Genomic DNA, 15,198 nt, shown 5'->3' on the forward strand with positions numbered 1-15,198 from the left:
CTGACTCCTCGCATTTTCTGCTGAGAAAGGGAGATTACATTTCGTATTTGTTTTTATTGGAAACGTGTCTTAGATTTGGAGCTATTTCAGGATTCTTGTAGGGTTCTAGATTTTTGCTTTAACTCTAAGCATGTAGGAGGTGTAATGGGGAAAATAACTGAATATCTGCATTACAAATCCACAGTTCTTAACCTTTCAACTTTGATTTTTACAGCTTTTGACCATATTTGGGAATTTTCTAGAGAAACCAGTTGTCATGGAAATTTTCAGCCCACATTACAGCACACTACTGCACATGTTTAACGCAGAGTTGGATATGTGTAAGCAATTGTATGATGAACACGTGAAACAGGTAAGTAGGGCGTGAAGTTGAGCACATCCCCAAGCATCATTTTTGTGGGTAATGGCCATCAACTAGAACTTTATTTAATGATACCTAAAGATGAGATAGTGACAGTAAACCTTTTATGCCTTTATTTAATTGGTTTCCTTATGCAGATGAAGAACCTGCTTTAGGACCATAACTCAACTAATCAGGTTACTTAACACATACATTTTATGTCTTTGCACCGTGAAACCACTGAAATGAACAACTGCTTTCAAGGTTGGAATGCACTCTGATTAAACATGCCCTTCCTTCCTCTTCACCAAAATATGATTCTGCAGATTGAACGTGGAAATGTAGTTCTTCACCGGAATATGCCATTTACTGCAGGCAACATCAAATGGGCTAAAGAGGTCTTTGAACGACTTCAGACTTTCTGGTCCAACTTTGCATCTCTCCGGTATTTGTAAGTTATTAGGCCTATTTCATGGTAAAATGATCCTAATGAGACAGGCAGTTTTTATAGAGGGCAGTGAACTGTTCATTTTAGCACTTGAGGATTTCCTTGGCTGAGTTCCCTGAGAAGACTTCATCCCCATGGTTTTAGAATATATTCACTGGGACGCTTAAAACTTCCATACGTTTCCCTGTTGTAGGTCCTTACATGTTTTCTTCTCACTTTTCCTTTGCACCCACAGTATGTTGGTAGTTTTTGGTTCCTTTTCTTCAGTAACTAGCACTCCTTTTATTTTGCACATTAATGTACCTTCCTCTTGTCTTTGTAGGAATTGGTAACTTTCTGCTATTGATGTTGAGTGGAACTCTCTGGAGTTCCATTCATTTCATAACACTATCTTATAAGGCAAAGACCATTCATAAGCATTATTTGGCTTTTCTTGTTTCTATTCCTGTTTTTTATAGTGCATTTTATTATACTTTCTATTGTATATTTCCTTGTAAAGTAGTTAAGCTGAAATCTAATATGTAGGAAAGTAGAAAAGTCCTATTCCTACAGATTCTCGGAAAGTCCTGATGATGCCTTAGTTTATCAGAAGTATATTGAAATGACTGCTTTGCTAGAGCAATTTGAAAATCGTATCTATAATGAATGGAAAAGTAACATGGATGAAATCTGTGAATTCAATTTGAATCAACCCTTGATTAAATTCAGTGCCATAAATGGGCTTCTCAGTGTCAACTTTGACCCACAGGTAGGGGTTTGATATTTTTAAGTTGTTTTATAGATGCCATTTTTATCACAAGTATATTCCTGATATTTACAGTGATTTATATTTAATTTTGGGAGAATGTCAGTCCTGTGAGGATTATAACTGAAAACAACTTCTAATAGGTCTTTGTTTTAGAGATTTGTTTCCCAAATACTATATTAATTCCTCTTGTTTTTTTTTTTGGCCTTGTAATTACCATTTCCACCTTTACTGGACAATGAGCTGAGAGTAGGGTGCATTTCATTTTATCTTTGTGTCCTGTGTTTCTAGTGTAGTGTTGGGCACTTGGTAATACTTAATAAACGTTAACTCAATTGAATGTAATCAGTCTTTTATAAGAGTTTTCTGGCTTGGATTATATTTGTAGCACATATACCAGTGTTTTCAGTTAATTAGAATTTTATCATGTAAGGTTTGGGGAGTCCACAAAATGAATGGAATGAGAATATCCTTCAAAGGGTCAGTAAACTGTAATATGCTGGTGAAATAGGTTATTTTTATAAAACAGTTTTCCAAAAAACATAAAACAACATCTAAATGCCCCAAGTAATATGAACAGTTAAATATACTCAGGATGAAAATTACCTTTATTGAAGATCCTTTTTTTTCCCTATGATAAACCACCTAACAGAGAAATTTCACAGATTCTCTGAATAAGTTTATTTTCTTAAAATTGCATTACATGTTATGTAATAATGAAAGTGCAGAAACTTTAATAGCAATTATATCTGTGTGTATATATTTATATATAATGTACTATATGTGCATATATCTGATAAATGATATCTATGTAGGTACATATATATTTTAACCTGTCTCCAACTTTGAGAGCTTGGTAGGAGGCACAAAATAAGCTTTCTTCTCTACTTAAAAGAATATGGTTTACAGGAAAGGGCAAACATATGAAAATAACTATTTGTAAGTTGCCATTACAAAAAAATTAGTAAGCATTTGGCTAATTTTTTTAGACAGTGAAGATTATATGCTGTTTTTTAGCGACTGCCCTGTCTTTTGTGTCAGTTCAAATATATGTCTAGGTAAGTAGTGAGGAAGTAAGCCTCCCTGGATCTGTTTGTCATAATCTGCACCCAAATTCTCATCTGTTGTCCTAAGATATTACACAGAGTAGCATCATTTAATTATGTTTACAAAACTTAGCACACATATATAAATATATGACCGAGAGAACTTAGGATTTCTTCCACCTCTGATTTCATAAAACCAACTTAACAAACTAAATGCCTGAGATGTTTCAGGGATAATTCCTGTGATTTATGTATGGTACTAGTTCACCTGTGGTGTGACAGCCTAAGGAAGTCAACTGGTTTACCTTCTAAACGTGTTATGCAGTCTGTTCCTCAGAACCTGTGATTTAGAGGTATAGTCCCTTCTGCTACAACATGACACACCCATTCCTAAAAAATCACTGTGCTGTGAAAGATTGCACAATAAAAAGTACAGAGCTTATGGGGAAAATGGGGGCTAGGGCTCTCATACTTAAAAGCTGTCAGCGGTGCATTAGAAAAACAGGAACCTACAAAAACAGCATTTTATACATTTTAAATGGCTAAGTCATACATAAATACTACAGTAAATATGACACTTCGCCTTGACAAAGAGTGGAAGTTTGCTCATGGAAGTCGGTGTTGGATAGGTGACGATTTGTGCATTGCTGTGAAGTGATGGAAGGAGGGTTATCGATATCTGGCAGAAAGTTGAACCCCTACACGTGAACGGGTGTGGCGCATCATACTTGAGTGAACTGAGGTGCTTGGTGGCTCCTGGCATATGAGCATTTTGCATATTTCTAAGCCTTTCAGTTGAGTTAGGTGCAGTTTTTAGCATTTACCTAGTTTCTTGCTAATGAAATTGCAGATCAGCACAGAGAAAATTTGTTGTATGTCCACATTGCTAGTCTGTCAGTTGTATTGGAACACATTTATGTTTTCAAAACAAACATTGTGACAGAAAGAACAGTCCTGGGAAAAGATGGAGGTCCATGTACATCCTTCCATCTCACAGCTTGGTGTGCACGTGTTGCTGTCTTTTGCCTGAATTCTTTCTCTGACTGTGGACCATAGCCATAAATAACATTGTTATTTATACTTCTGTATCATAAGAATGTATGATGACTGCTTTTAAAAACCATATGAAACAACAGCCTCTTCGCCTTGACAATTGGAAAATACTGTAATCATTGGATGAAATTTTAAGTGTTTGGATTTTAACATGTTAAAAGAGAATGTCATTCATAAAATACATAATCCTTGATTTTCTTTTAATAGCTCGTGGCTGTTTTGAGAGAGGTGAAATACCTTTTGATGCTGAAGAAATCTGACATACCGGATTCAGCGTTAGCCATCTTCCAAAAAAGAAACACTATTTTAAAGGTGAGTGTTTGTAGATATTCTTTGAACAGACGTATTTTGATTCATAATTATGAACATATAGACCTATAATACTTTCGTGCCTCTAATATATGTAGCTTTAACACATTTGACACTTTCTGTTTCGGGGTTTCCTTTTGCTCAGTACATTGGAAATCTTGAACTTGTTGTGCAAGGATATAATAAGTTGAAGCAGACCCTCCTGGAAGTGGAATATCCTCTGGTGGAAGATGAGCTGAGGGCCGTGGATGAGCACCTGGAGACAGCTGCGACATCGCTCACGTGGCGGGATGACTGCTGGGGGTACATTGAGAGGGCGAAGGCGGCCACGTCTGCGTTGGCATGCAGAGTGGAGCGCACGCAGAGCAACGTGAAGGTGATCCAGAAAACCATGAAGGCTTGGGCGGAGTGTACACTCCTTCCCAGGAGGGAGCCCAGAAGAGAGGCTACCTTGACTTTGGAGGACAAGGGTGATTTGTTTACTAAAAAATACAGGCAAATTCAAGAAGATGGCTGCAGGATACATAACTTGGTGGAGGTAATGGCTTTTGAGGTTTGGAAATTGAAGATTTTTTCAGTTAGTTGAGAAAAGAGCAGACATACTCAACCTAATAATGTAGGGTTTTTTTAATTGCGCCTGAGGGAGCTTTATGTATGGTTTCGTTCAGCATTTAAAATGGAGGAATTTGCATGGCTCGCCTATAACTTCTGCAGTCCTTGCTTCTTTTCATTCCTGAGGGAAGAGATTGGAGTGTGAGATATATTGGTGAAACGGAAAGCCTAGAGATGGGATCCTCGTCTTGGTCCTAGCTACATGCTCTTTCGGATGCTGTTGATAGCTGGCACGGTTTGTGAAGTGCCCGTAGGTGCCAACCATCTTGTCCACGTCACCTTGTGCAACCCTCTCAACCTTCTCCTGAGGGTGGACAGTAGTCACTCTCCTTTTAACAAATATTTGAGTTTTAAAAACAGTAACAGGCACTATTCTAGAGTTGTCAATTGCAGAGAAGACAAAATAAAACAAATGAAACAAGGCAGAAAAAGAAAACTCAACCAAACAGAAAAGTCCCTTATCTCTTGGACCTTACATTCTAGTTGGCCAAGGTAGAGAAAATAACATACACAGAATAGGAGAAATGGTGGAAAATACAGCAGGTAGGATAGGGAATCATTGATACGGGGTGTATTTTATATGAGGTGCTTTGAAACGCTTCTGTGCTAAGGTAGTAGTTCTGCAGAGAACTGAAAGGGAAAGAGAATGAGCCATGTGGATATCAGGAGAAGGATGTCCTAGGTAGCAAAAAGTACAGAAGTTTGAGGAAGGAGCACGGTTGGTCTGTCCAAGGATCAGTTAGAGAGCCAGCATGCCAGAAGCAGAATTTGCAAGGGGAATAGTAGTAGTTGATGAAGCTTGGAAGGGACTGAGGACACATATGTGGGATTGACAGGCCGTTCTGAGAACTTGGGTTTTTACTGTAAGGTGAAATAGCAGCCAGACACTCTCTACTCAAAGGTTAGCTCTGTTGAGTGTAAATCAGAGGGGAGCAAGGGGGTGGTAGGAGGTAGACCTTTGAGAGATTATTTTAGTAATTCAGGTGATAATGGCTTGGGTCAGAATGTAGGGATAGAAGCCGTCATGCTCTGGATATATTTTGAAAGTAGAGCCAACAGGATTTGCTGTGATAAGTCAGGAGAGAAGTCAAAGATGAGTTCAAATTTTTTGGTCTGAGCAACTGGAAAATTGGAGTTCGCCTTTACTGATATGGGGAGAACTGTGATAGGGTGGATTTTGAATGGAAAAGAGAGGCTTTGGTTTAGGCCATGTTGGTTAGAGATGCATGCCCAAGGGATTATTTCGAGTAGGCTGGCGCTGCAGTCAGGGCTGGAGTTTGGGGTAAGAAGTCCAGGCCAGTGACATAGAACTGAGAGTCATATGTGAAGCCATGGACTTTGACGAGTTTGTGTAGGGTTTAATCATAGATAGACAAGAAGTCCAAAGCCTGACCTTGAAGTCCTCTCTGAGGCCAGGGAGAAGGGGAGGCTCCAGCACGGGATGCTGAAAAGGAGGCCAGTGAAGCAGAAGGAAAATCCAGAGAGATGCTCTCCTGGAAAGCAAGTCAAGAAGACATTCCAAGGAGGAGGAAGCATTTGACTTTGTCCCATCCTGATTCAGGACCTGAAAGTGAGGGCCGAGGTTGGCAGCCAGATACTGCCCCGTGGAAGCCATTGGTGACTGTGACAGAGCTAACTTGGTACAATGGAAGCCAGAATGGAGTGGCTGACAAGAACGGGAGAAATGGGACCAGAAGGCCACTCAGCTCCTGAGGAGCTCTGAGGTGGCAGGGACCTAAAACTCCGCAGTGCCTGGGGCATGTGAGGGATGGGGAGGATTTTATTTTTAATGTCGGTAGGTGTTTCTGAGGGGTGGTATGTTGATTGGAATGATCTAGTAGAGGGGAAATAATTGTTGGAGGAAAGTCCTGGAAGGAAAGGGATTCTGTAAATACATGTGGAAGTCGGCTGTAGATAGGAACTTGGAGCGTTCATCTGTGGTAACAGGAGGGAGCGGGGCAGAGCACAGGAATGTGGTGCTCACAGGGGGGCAACTCCAGTGAGCGAGATGTGGGGAAGTTCATTTTTTAAAGAGCATACTCTGCATTTCCTTCTGAGTGTGTTCGTTATATGGAATCATCTCTGTAGATGGATACAGTCCTCAGACCATGACACTCTCCTTTGGGCAGGGCACCAACACCCCTCACCACACACAAACCCCCCACACCCCACCCCCGCCCCCGCTCCCCCCCATCACAAAGCACTATGGCCTGGGGTTTGCCCTGGAGGAGGTCAGAAACCAGGGTTTTTAGTCTTGTGCCTTCCAGAAACCAGGCCTGAATTTCCTCATGTGTAAAGTGAAGACATTTATCTCTGGGCTCATTCTCAGTGGGAGAACGAGCAACGGACTATGGTTTTTCTACTGAAATTGACTATAACCAATTATGTAGTTTAGTATTCCATTATCATTCACTTCTTTAGGAAATATTTAAGGTGAGCCTCCTATGGGCCCAGTACCCTTTTAGCTTCTGGAGATACTTGAGTGAACAGAAGAAAGACCCTTGCTTCTGTGGAGCTCCCATCGTAGTGAGGGGAGAGACGTCAGCAACAGCAGATGGAAGGCAGGGATGGTAGAATTGGTTGAGTGCTGCAGAACCAAGATGAAATTAGAGCAGGACGCAGGAGTTTCCGAGTGCTGGGCTGGGGGTGATCAGGAGAGGCCTCAAGGAGAAGGTAAGATGAAAGCCAAGTTACAGCGTCAGCGCAGGGGGCCGGTGGGGAAGGAGTATTCCAGGCAGAGGAAACCGGCATCGGGGAGGAAGGTGCCGGGCATCTGGTGCAAAGCCGGGAGGTGACGGCGGCACCGCTAGGGGAGTGGCGGGGTGCAGGGGACAGTGAGCTCAGGTCAGATGCTCGTGGGCTGTGAGGAGGGGATGGAGGGGCCGGGCACATCAGGGAGGTCCTCACGGGCCTTTGTACAGACTTCGGCTTTTACTCTGGGCTATGTGGGGAGCTCATTGCAGGACTTGGAAGACAGGAGAGTAAACATGATCTAACTTGGATTTGGAAGAGAGTCTGGCTGTCGTGTTGAACGTGGAGCCCAGGTGAGGCACAGGGCCTGGGGGGTTACCGTGGCAGTAACCTAGGTGACAGACGCATGGTGCCTGGACTGGGCCCATAACGATGGAGGTGATTAGGAGTGGCTGGATTCTGGGTATATTTTAAGTAGAACAAACAGAATCTCCTACCAGGCTGGATGTGGAGCATTGTAGGAGGGGGCATTGAGGATTATTCTAAGAATTTGTTCCCCTCAGAGAATAAGGTTGGAGTTTTTCTACTAATAAATTGTCTCTTCTTTTTTCCTCAAGTCAAAAACTAAACAACTCTGGAGTCCTTGTTCTCAGTATGAGAAGAGAGGAGAGGTTCCAACTTGAGGGAAGTCAACTTCCAAACAGGGATGAAATGATTGTTTCTAGAAGTTGTATCTTTTCAGTGATTTTTTTTCCCCCCTGGCATCAGCCCATGATTTTGAGCCTGGTTCTCAGACTACCTCTGAGGAGTATAGTTTGGGGGAAAGCTGTGGAAATACTGCAGGGGGTAGGTCATTTCTGCCTTTTTATGCTGCACCCTGTGTGGCTGGAGGATTCCAAGGGATGGTTTGCAGGCAGAGTCTAAGATGAAGAGAGGAGTGGAACTATGGAAGATTGGATCTGGAAGGGACCTGAGCCATCACTGAGTGACCCAAAGCTCTTCTTCCCTTTTCCTCTTTATATTGTTGAAAGTAAAACAATTACTATGAATGGCACTGCAGTATATAAACTGGATATCTTGGGATGAAAAAGTATAAACAATGAGGCGATCACAGGTACTGTACTGTGTTAAGATGTGTTTGGAAGAGCCCCACACTGGGGATCCAAAGGAGTCAAAAGGTCCTGTTTGTAGTCCTAGCTTGGGTGCTAACTTCCTACCAGTGTGACGCTTGATGTGGTTTAGGTCTTTGTTTTTATATCTTTCAAATGAATATACTGAACAAGATGGTCTTTAAGGATTTTTTTTTCCAGCTCTAAGATCTATACTTCTCCTTTCTAGTCCCTACAAAGGAGCCAGGACTGCTATGTACAGCTGCCCAGGATATCTACTGCACATTACACAACTCCAGGGGTGTGGGCCACATATACTACAGATCTATACAGATGTGAATGGTTCCACCTGGATGGGCCAGACAGCATCCTTGAAAAGAGAGGTCCTTAAATTTGTTGAGGGCAAGAAATCCTTCAAAGAGCTTTCCAATCTTGGCCCTATTTTATCACCTCTGTAGTTGTGGTTCTTGCATCTAACACATACCTTTGAATCATGGATCATACATCCGCAGTAGCAAATGATCAAAGAAAAGGGCAGAGTATTGTCTACCTTATAATCAGCTCTCATTCCAGTGTCTCTTTTTCTCTCTGATCTAGTTTCTGCCTTGGGCATCTACCTCTGGATTATATGGACTATGTAACCTTTACCACTCAGACAGGTATCTCTGGAATCAACCCTTGCTGCCCACTTGACCTTTTCAGATCTGTGTCCCTAGTCCTGCCACACCGTTTGCTCAACCTCTAGCGGTCCTAAACCGTAGTCCTCTCTGACCTTGTCATGCCCTATTGACCTGTTCATTACCCAGACTCTTGGGAGGAGATGTCAAGGTAGAAGAACTTAATACTGTTGAAGCACAAAGGGAGCTTTGACTTCACCAGGCTGGTTTTCCTCAAGTTGAGTTACTATTCCATAGGCTGCTTATGGGTGGTTTGCACAAAGTATTTGTTGTTTGGTTGCTTGTTTTCGTTCAACCAAGTTAAGTCGACTTTTAATAGTAGCACGGTGAATCTCCAAGAAAGGCCTAGAGTACATAGCACTTTGCTGACTCAGTGATCTTGGATATTCCAGAACAGTGTTCTCTGAAAGACCAGTTTGGGAAACCTCATTTACATACGGGGCCCTGGAAGACAAAGCCCAGGACCACATAGAGTTCGGCACAGAGCAAGGGCTGGGACCTTACGTCCAGGACATAGAGAATGCTTAAAGCTCCTGTATCTCTTGTTTGTATTTGAAGACAGCAATTTTCATAATGATTTTTCTTTTAAAAGATGACTTTTGAATGTATGGTGTAAATGATCTAAATGTTACAAAATCCTGCTTAGATATTTACTGTTCAGCTTAAGGCTCTATGACCTGGCATTTAAATGTTCCTGTCTCATGCACAAAAACGCAGTCCCTTCTTTAACAAAACATTTCAGTGGAAAGCTTTCATTTTTGTACTCACTGTTGTTTGTACCCGTCTATTAATATTTATGTTTCTAGGAAAATAGGAAGCTCTTCAAAGCCAATCCTTCTCTGGATACCTGGAAGATTTATGTGGAATTCATCGATGACATGGTGGTAGAAGGCTTTTTTCAAGCTATCATGCATGACTTAGACTTCTTTCTGATGAATACGGAGAAACAACTGAAACCTGTGCCATTTTTTCAAGCACAGATGATTTTAATGCCCCCTGAGATTCTTTTCAAACCTTCTTTAGAAAGAGAGGCTGGGCATGGCTTCTACGATCTGGTAGAAGAAATGCTTGGCAGCAGCTGTAGAATGTCTGCCCAGATGGAGCGAGTGGCCTCACATCTGGAAATAGCAACTTATCAGGTACTATCTTTGAAAAAGGGTATGACCTTTGGTATTAATGATGGAAAAATAAATGGAGGTAATGGGGAGCACACGGAAAGGAGAAGCTAGGGGGAAAAAAAAACAACACAGTTTCTGATTTTACCAACTACTCTCCCTTTGAAGCACAGCCTTGGGTGGTGGTACGTTGCACGTGATTGACAGGGCAAGGTGGGTTTTAATGAACGCTCGCTTTTCCTCTCATTTAGAATGACATGGAGAATATGCTGGGCCTGGTAGAGGTCAGGCAGGAGATAATGAAGAGAGTGGCAGATGTCATCAGCAAAGTCTTGGACTTCAGAAATACCCTGGACACATACGCTTACCTCTGGGTTGATGACCGAGCTGAGTTCATGAAGCATTTTCTCATGTACGGCCAGACTGGGTCATCTAACGAAATGGATGCTCATGCAAATGAAGAAGTCCCCAAACAACCACCAACTCTCGAACAATTCAAAGAGCAGGCAAGGACAACCCTTAGTGTTCAATGTAGTTACTCCTGTTTGATTGAACTGTTCAAGGAATTTTTTTTTCTAATTATAGATTGACATTTATGAAGCTTTGTATGTTCAAATGAGCAAGTTTAATGACTTCAGAGTGTTCGATGGTTGGTTCAAGGTGGACATGAAGCCTTTCAAAGTGAGCTTGCTGAACATTATTAAGAAATGGAGCTGGATGTTTCAGGAGCATCTTTTGAGATTTGTCATAGACAGGTAGTCTTCTATGCTTTTGGTATTTGGAATTACAACTTTTGACACCTGACTGCTTTCTAAAGTTGAGACATAAATTTTAAGAACAGTAAAACTACCAGTTTCTTAGCAGAGATGTGATGTTTAAATAGAATCTTACTTTCATTGTTGACCTATCAGAAGTCTTCTACTTCTCAAGGTTTTAATGAACTTAATTTGGATTTGTGTGTGTTCACGTACGTATATGTGTCTGTGTACGTATCTATATATGTATTTAATAGTCTGAATGAGCTACAGGAATTTATAAAGGAGACAGATGCTGGACTTCAGAGAGATTTAAGTGAGGGTGATCACGATGGTTTAGTAGATATCATGGGGCATCTTCTGGCAGTAAGAAGCCGACAGAGAACTACGGATGAACTATTTGAACCCTTAAAACAAACCATCATGCTCTTGGAAAACTACGGCCAGAAGATGCCTGAGCAAGTCTATATTCAGCTAGAGGTAAGTGTCATGGTAAAACACCCATAATTAACATAAACTGGGCACCTCCTTTAGCCAAGTTCTTCACATGCCCTCTCTGAGGACATGCTATAACAACCTGTCCTGGAGACAACTGTTGGCATTCTGCAGGTTAGGAATTTGAAACTTAGAGAGATGTAATACATTTTTCAAAGTCACACAAGTTGTCACTCCAGTCCGTATGAATCTAGGTGTGTTTCATGCCAAGATATTCCATGTCAACCGTTGTGCCTACTGCCTTCTTATTAGGAGGAAATTAGCGAGCAGCCTCTGAGCTGCCCCTTGGAGTTCCCCTTGACCATTCCTTTTAGACGTGAAACATACCCCTGTTCTCTTTCATTGACAGCTGCCTCTCAGTTGAACAGTGTCCTGGTCTTCGGAAACATATCATGGACATTTTAATAAAGAATAAGGAAAGCCCAGTTTGGGTGGAGAAATCACTGTTTTCTAAAAAGGAGTTCTGTGTCTTCCTCCTGTTTCTATAATCTAGAAAGAGTAGGTGGCTGCTCTCTGCCCAGTGACAAGCAAAGTCTTTTTAGTTAGAACTGAAACCATGAATCACAGTCTCAAGGCCAAGCTTCTCTTCCCATGCCTGTGTTGAAGATCTATAGATCACATATTTCCATTATCCACCAGCTTCCAGGATGGGCTTACCTTTAACTTTGCAAGTGGGACTAGTGGACACATGAACTTAAAAAACTTGTATTAAATTCTAGTTCAGTGATTCAAGCCTGGAACTCAAGTACTGTGTGAGGCCATCTCATCTGTTTGCCTCAGAGCGTGCTTCCTCTTGAGTAAAATCTCTCTCCAGATTCCGCACTTCTAAAATTGGTATGGTCTCCAGTTTCCCACTTCTTTGTTGCAGTGAAAGTCACAGTTCACACACCATAAAAGTAATCCTTTCAAAGTGCTTGGCATTTAGTACGTATGTAATGTTGTGTAACCACCGCCTCTAATCTCAAAAACACTTGCATCACTCCAAGGAGAACCTCCACACCCATGAGCCGTCCTTCCCCGTCCCTCCTCCCTACCGGCCTGCCGCCAATCTTTGCCCGGGTCTGTGGGCTGACTTACTCTAGATACTGCATGTAAATGCAATGGTCCAATCTGGGGTATTTTGTGTCCAGCTTCTTTCACTTGGCATGGTATTTTTGAGGTTCATTGGCATTGTGGCATGTGAGTGCCGCATTCTTCTTGTGTCTGAACACCCACCGGTTCATTGTGGGTGCAACCTGTTAAGCCTTTCATCTGTTGACGGACATTGGGACATTTGGGTTGTTGCCATCTTCTGGCGATTGTGAATAATGCTGCTATGAGCGTGGGTGCGCAAGTATTAATGAGTACCCCTTCCTTCCTTCCTTCCTTCCTTCCTTCCTTCCTTCCTCCCTCCCTCCCTCCCTCCCTCCCTCCCTCCCTTTTTCCTTTCCTTTCCTTTCCTCCCTTCAGTACCTGTTTTCAATTTCTTTTGTAACACAGGAGTGAAATGGCTGGGTCTCAGAGTGATTCTAACTTTAACTTTCTGAGAAAACGCCAAACTTTACATGGCAGCTGCTGCCTTTTATATCTCTGGTTTTGTTTTGTGAGGATTAAATGCAACAGTGTATTTACAGGTGCTCTCTTTTGACTATAAAGAATTAATACAGATGAATTACTAAATTCTCTTTACCTATAAAACTGTCCTTGTAACTGAAATCCACTTAGACACAGAGATGAGATGTGGATACATAGATACATAACAAGAGAGATGAAATGGTATGGGGCACAATGTAAATATTTGTTTTTAGAAAGCTTTGGATATTCTTTGAGCCAGATCTTGGACCTTAAAATAGAGAAACCAGTCATAACCCAGGTCATGGATATCGGGGATTTTAGCTACGGCTTCTAGAATTTTCACTGTAAGAATTTGGCTCCGTACTTACAGTTAATGAATTATTGAAAGTGCTAGGCTTTCTAATATTTCGAAAGTGGGCCACAGTTCTAGCTATGTGTCTGCCTTTGTCAGTAATTCAGGCTGCTCAAGAGAAAAAACAAGACTCATAGGCAAAACAAATTTCACGTGGAGGATAACAGTGCCCCAATTTTATTTTAATTAAAGCATTATGTGAGAGTTACTGTTTCTTCCTCATAATCATTAACAGTTAGCAGTTATAACATTTTCCAAATACTTGCCTGTGCTCGGTTCTGTGCTAAGAAAGCCCTCCAGGTGGCTGTGTCCTCACTCCCTCTCTACAATACGGTTTGAAGCAGGATTAAACTTTAACGTATAGATTTTTATCAAGTCCCTGCCTTGTTAAGAAGCCTTCACTGACTGCCTCTAGCCTCTGAATACTGTCTAGTTGCCCTATGAGTGCTCTTCTACCCCCAGCCTGCATTGGTCGTCTTACCTTGCAGGATCTCAAGGGATCGCACCCAAATTTCTGCCTGTTGGAACCCGGTCCTTACTTTGAGCCACAGATTCAATGCTCCCTCTTTAGGGGAATCCTATCATTGAGGCTTTGGAGATCATCTGATCTTTTAGTTTTCAAGGAACATCTATTTGTATCAAGTGGAATCTTATTTGGAATCCCTAAAAAAGAAGCAGGTAATAGCAGGTTTACTTAGTCAATAAGGGTTAAGGGGCCTGAGCTCAGGGATGTGACGTTTGCAGCCCTTACTCCTGAAGGGACTCCAGGTGATGGTTAGGTTCCATGGGATCAATTGGAAATGCGAAGTGAGCTGCGCAGATGAGGGTGTGGAGTTTTGATGAGAAGGATGGAAGGAGGAGATGAAGGACAAAGAGGTTTAAAGCCCAGGTCTCTTGGTCTCTGGTCTGTTTCGGTAATTCCTATCAGCAGTGTTGCCTTCCAAGCATTCTGTCCCATAGAAGAGTTCTTGGGCGCCTTTCATTGACTCTGACAGATTGCAAAACAATTTAAGTGGAAGAATGTATTTTATGTTTCCAGGAGCCCTCCCCCACATGGATACAGTTGACACTTAGCACAGCGTACTCTTCATAATTAGCAGCTACTCAATCATTCATCAAATATTTATTGAGGCTTACAAAATAGTCTTTAGAACCTTTGTTTTTGCACTCGAGCTACACAAGTAGAGTCCCCTCACCATGGGTGGTTTTGTATGACAAAACAATTTCAGTGTCCTAGGAGATCACCCAGAGAAACAATGCTTTGTTAGTCTGGGCACAAGGAATGCTTTTCGACAGCATTTACGCACAACGGCGCTTCAAAGAAAAGAATTTGCTGTTGTCCTATTTGCATTGTAGTCAAGCAGTGCAGAGTTGAGTTGCTACCTGAACTATTTATTGCTGCTTTTGTCCTACATCAAGTAGAAATTAACCTTCCTTTCCCTTGGCCTCTCTTTACTTCAGAAATCCTGGTTAGTTACAATGAACCTGACCTAAATGCGCGAACTCTCCATCAAGAGAGAGTACACACAGAGCTCTGGAAGCTAGAGGAAAAGGCAGATGAGATTGATACACGTTTTCCTCTGTGCCCCCCCAGATTCAAAACATCTTTCTTCACTTGCTCAATTGCTAAACCTGGCTCCCATTTCCGCTTGTTAGACAGCAGGGAAGTCCTTTCCAGAGTACTTGAATTTTATTCCCTTAACAGCAAAACAATTTGGAAATTGGTGTGCATTTGGAAAAGATTTCCTGTATTCTGAGATAAATCTTACACCAGAGGACAACTCTGGTTTATGCTTGGAAGATACGAATGCAGTGGTGCCAGTGGATCAGCCTGGCTCGGAGCCTTCAGCCGTTTGCATCTTTCTGAGGATAAACTCCTTCTGTTCAAGAAGAATGA

At 41.9% G+C, this 15,198-nt stretch overlaps 1 protein-coding gene across 1 annotated transcript in view; it reads left to right on the plus strand.

The window, feature by feature from the left end:
- The window catches only part of DNAH11 (dynein axonemal heavy chain 11), a 321,947-nt gene that overhangs the window by 56,238 nt on the left and 250,511 nt on the right, over positions 1–15,198 (plus strand). Inside the window, exons 10-18 of the mRNA XM_078059358.1 lie at positions 215–352; positions 667–791; positions 1,341–1,536; positions 3,840–3,944; positions 4,087–4,479; positions 9,837–10,169; positions 10,397–10,651; positions 10,731–10,900; positions 11,158–11,380. Of these exons, the coding sequence (XP_077915484.1) occupies positions 215–352; positions 667–791; positions 1,341–1,536; positions 3,840–3,944; positions 4,087–4,479; positions 9,837–10,169; positions 10,397–10,651; positions 10,731–10,900; positions 11,158–11,380 (1,938 nt within the window). The remainder of the gene's footprint in view (positions 1–214; positions 353–666; positions 792–1,340; positions 1,537–3,839; positions 3,945–4,086; positions 4,480–9,836; positions 10,170–10,396; positions 10,652–10,730; positions 10,901–11,157; positions 11,381–15,198) is intronic.

Source organism: Halichoerus grypus, chromosome 12 (assembly GCF_964656455.1).
Source record: "Halichoerus grypus chromosome 12, mHalGry1.hap1.1, whole genome shotgun sequence".
Taxonomy (NCBI): Eukaryota; Metazoa; Chordata; class Mammalia; order Carnivora; family Phocidae; genus Halichoerus; species Halichoerus grypus.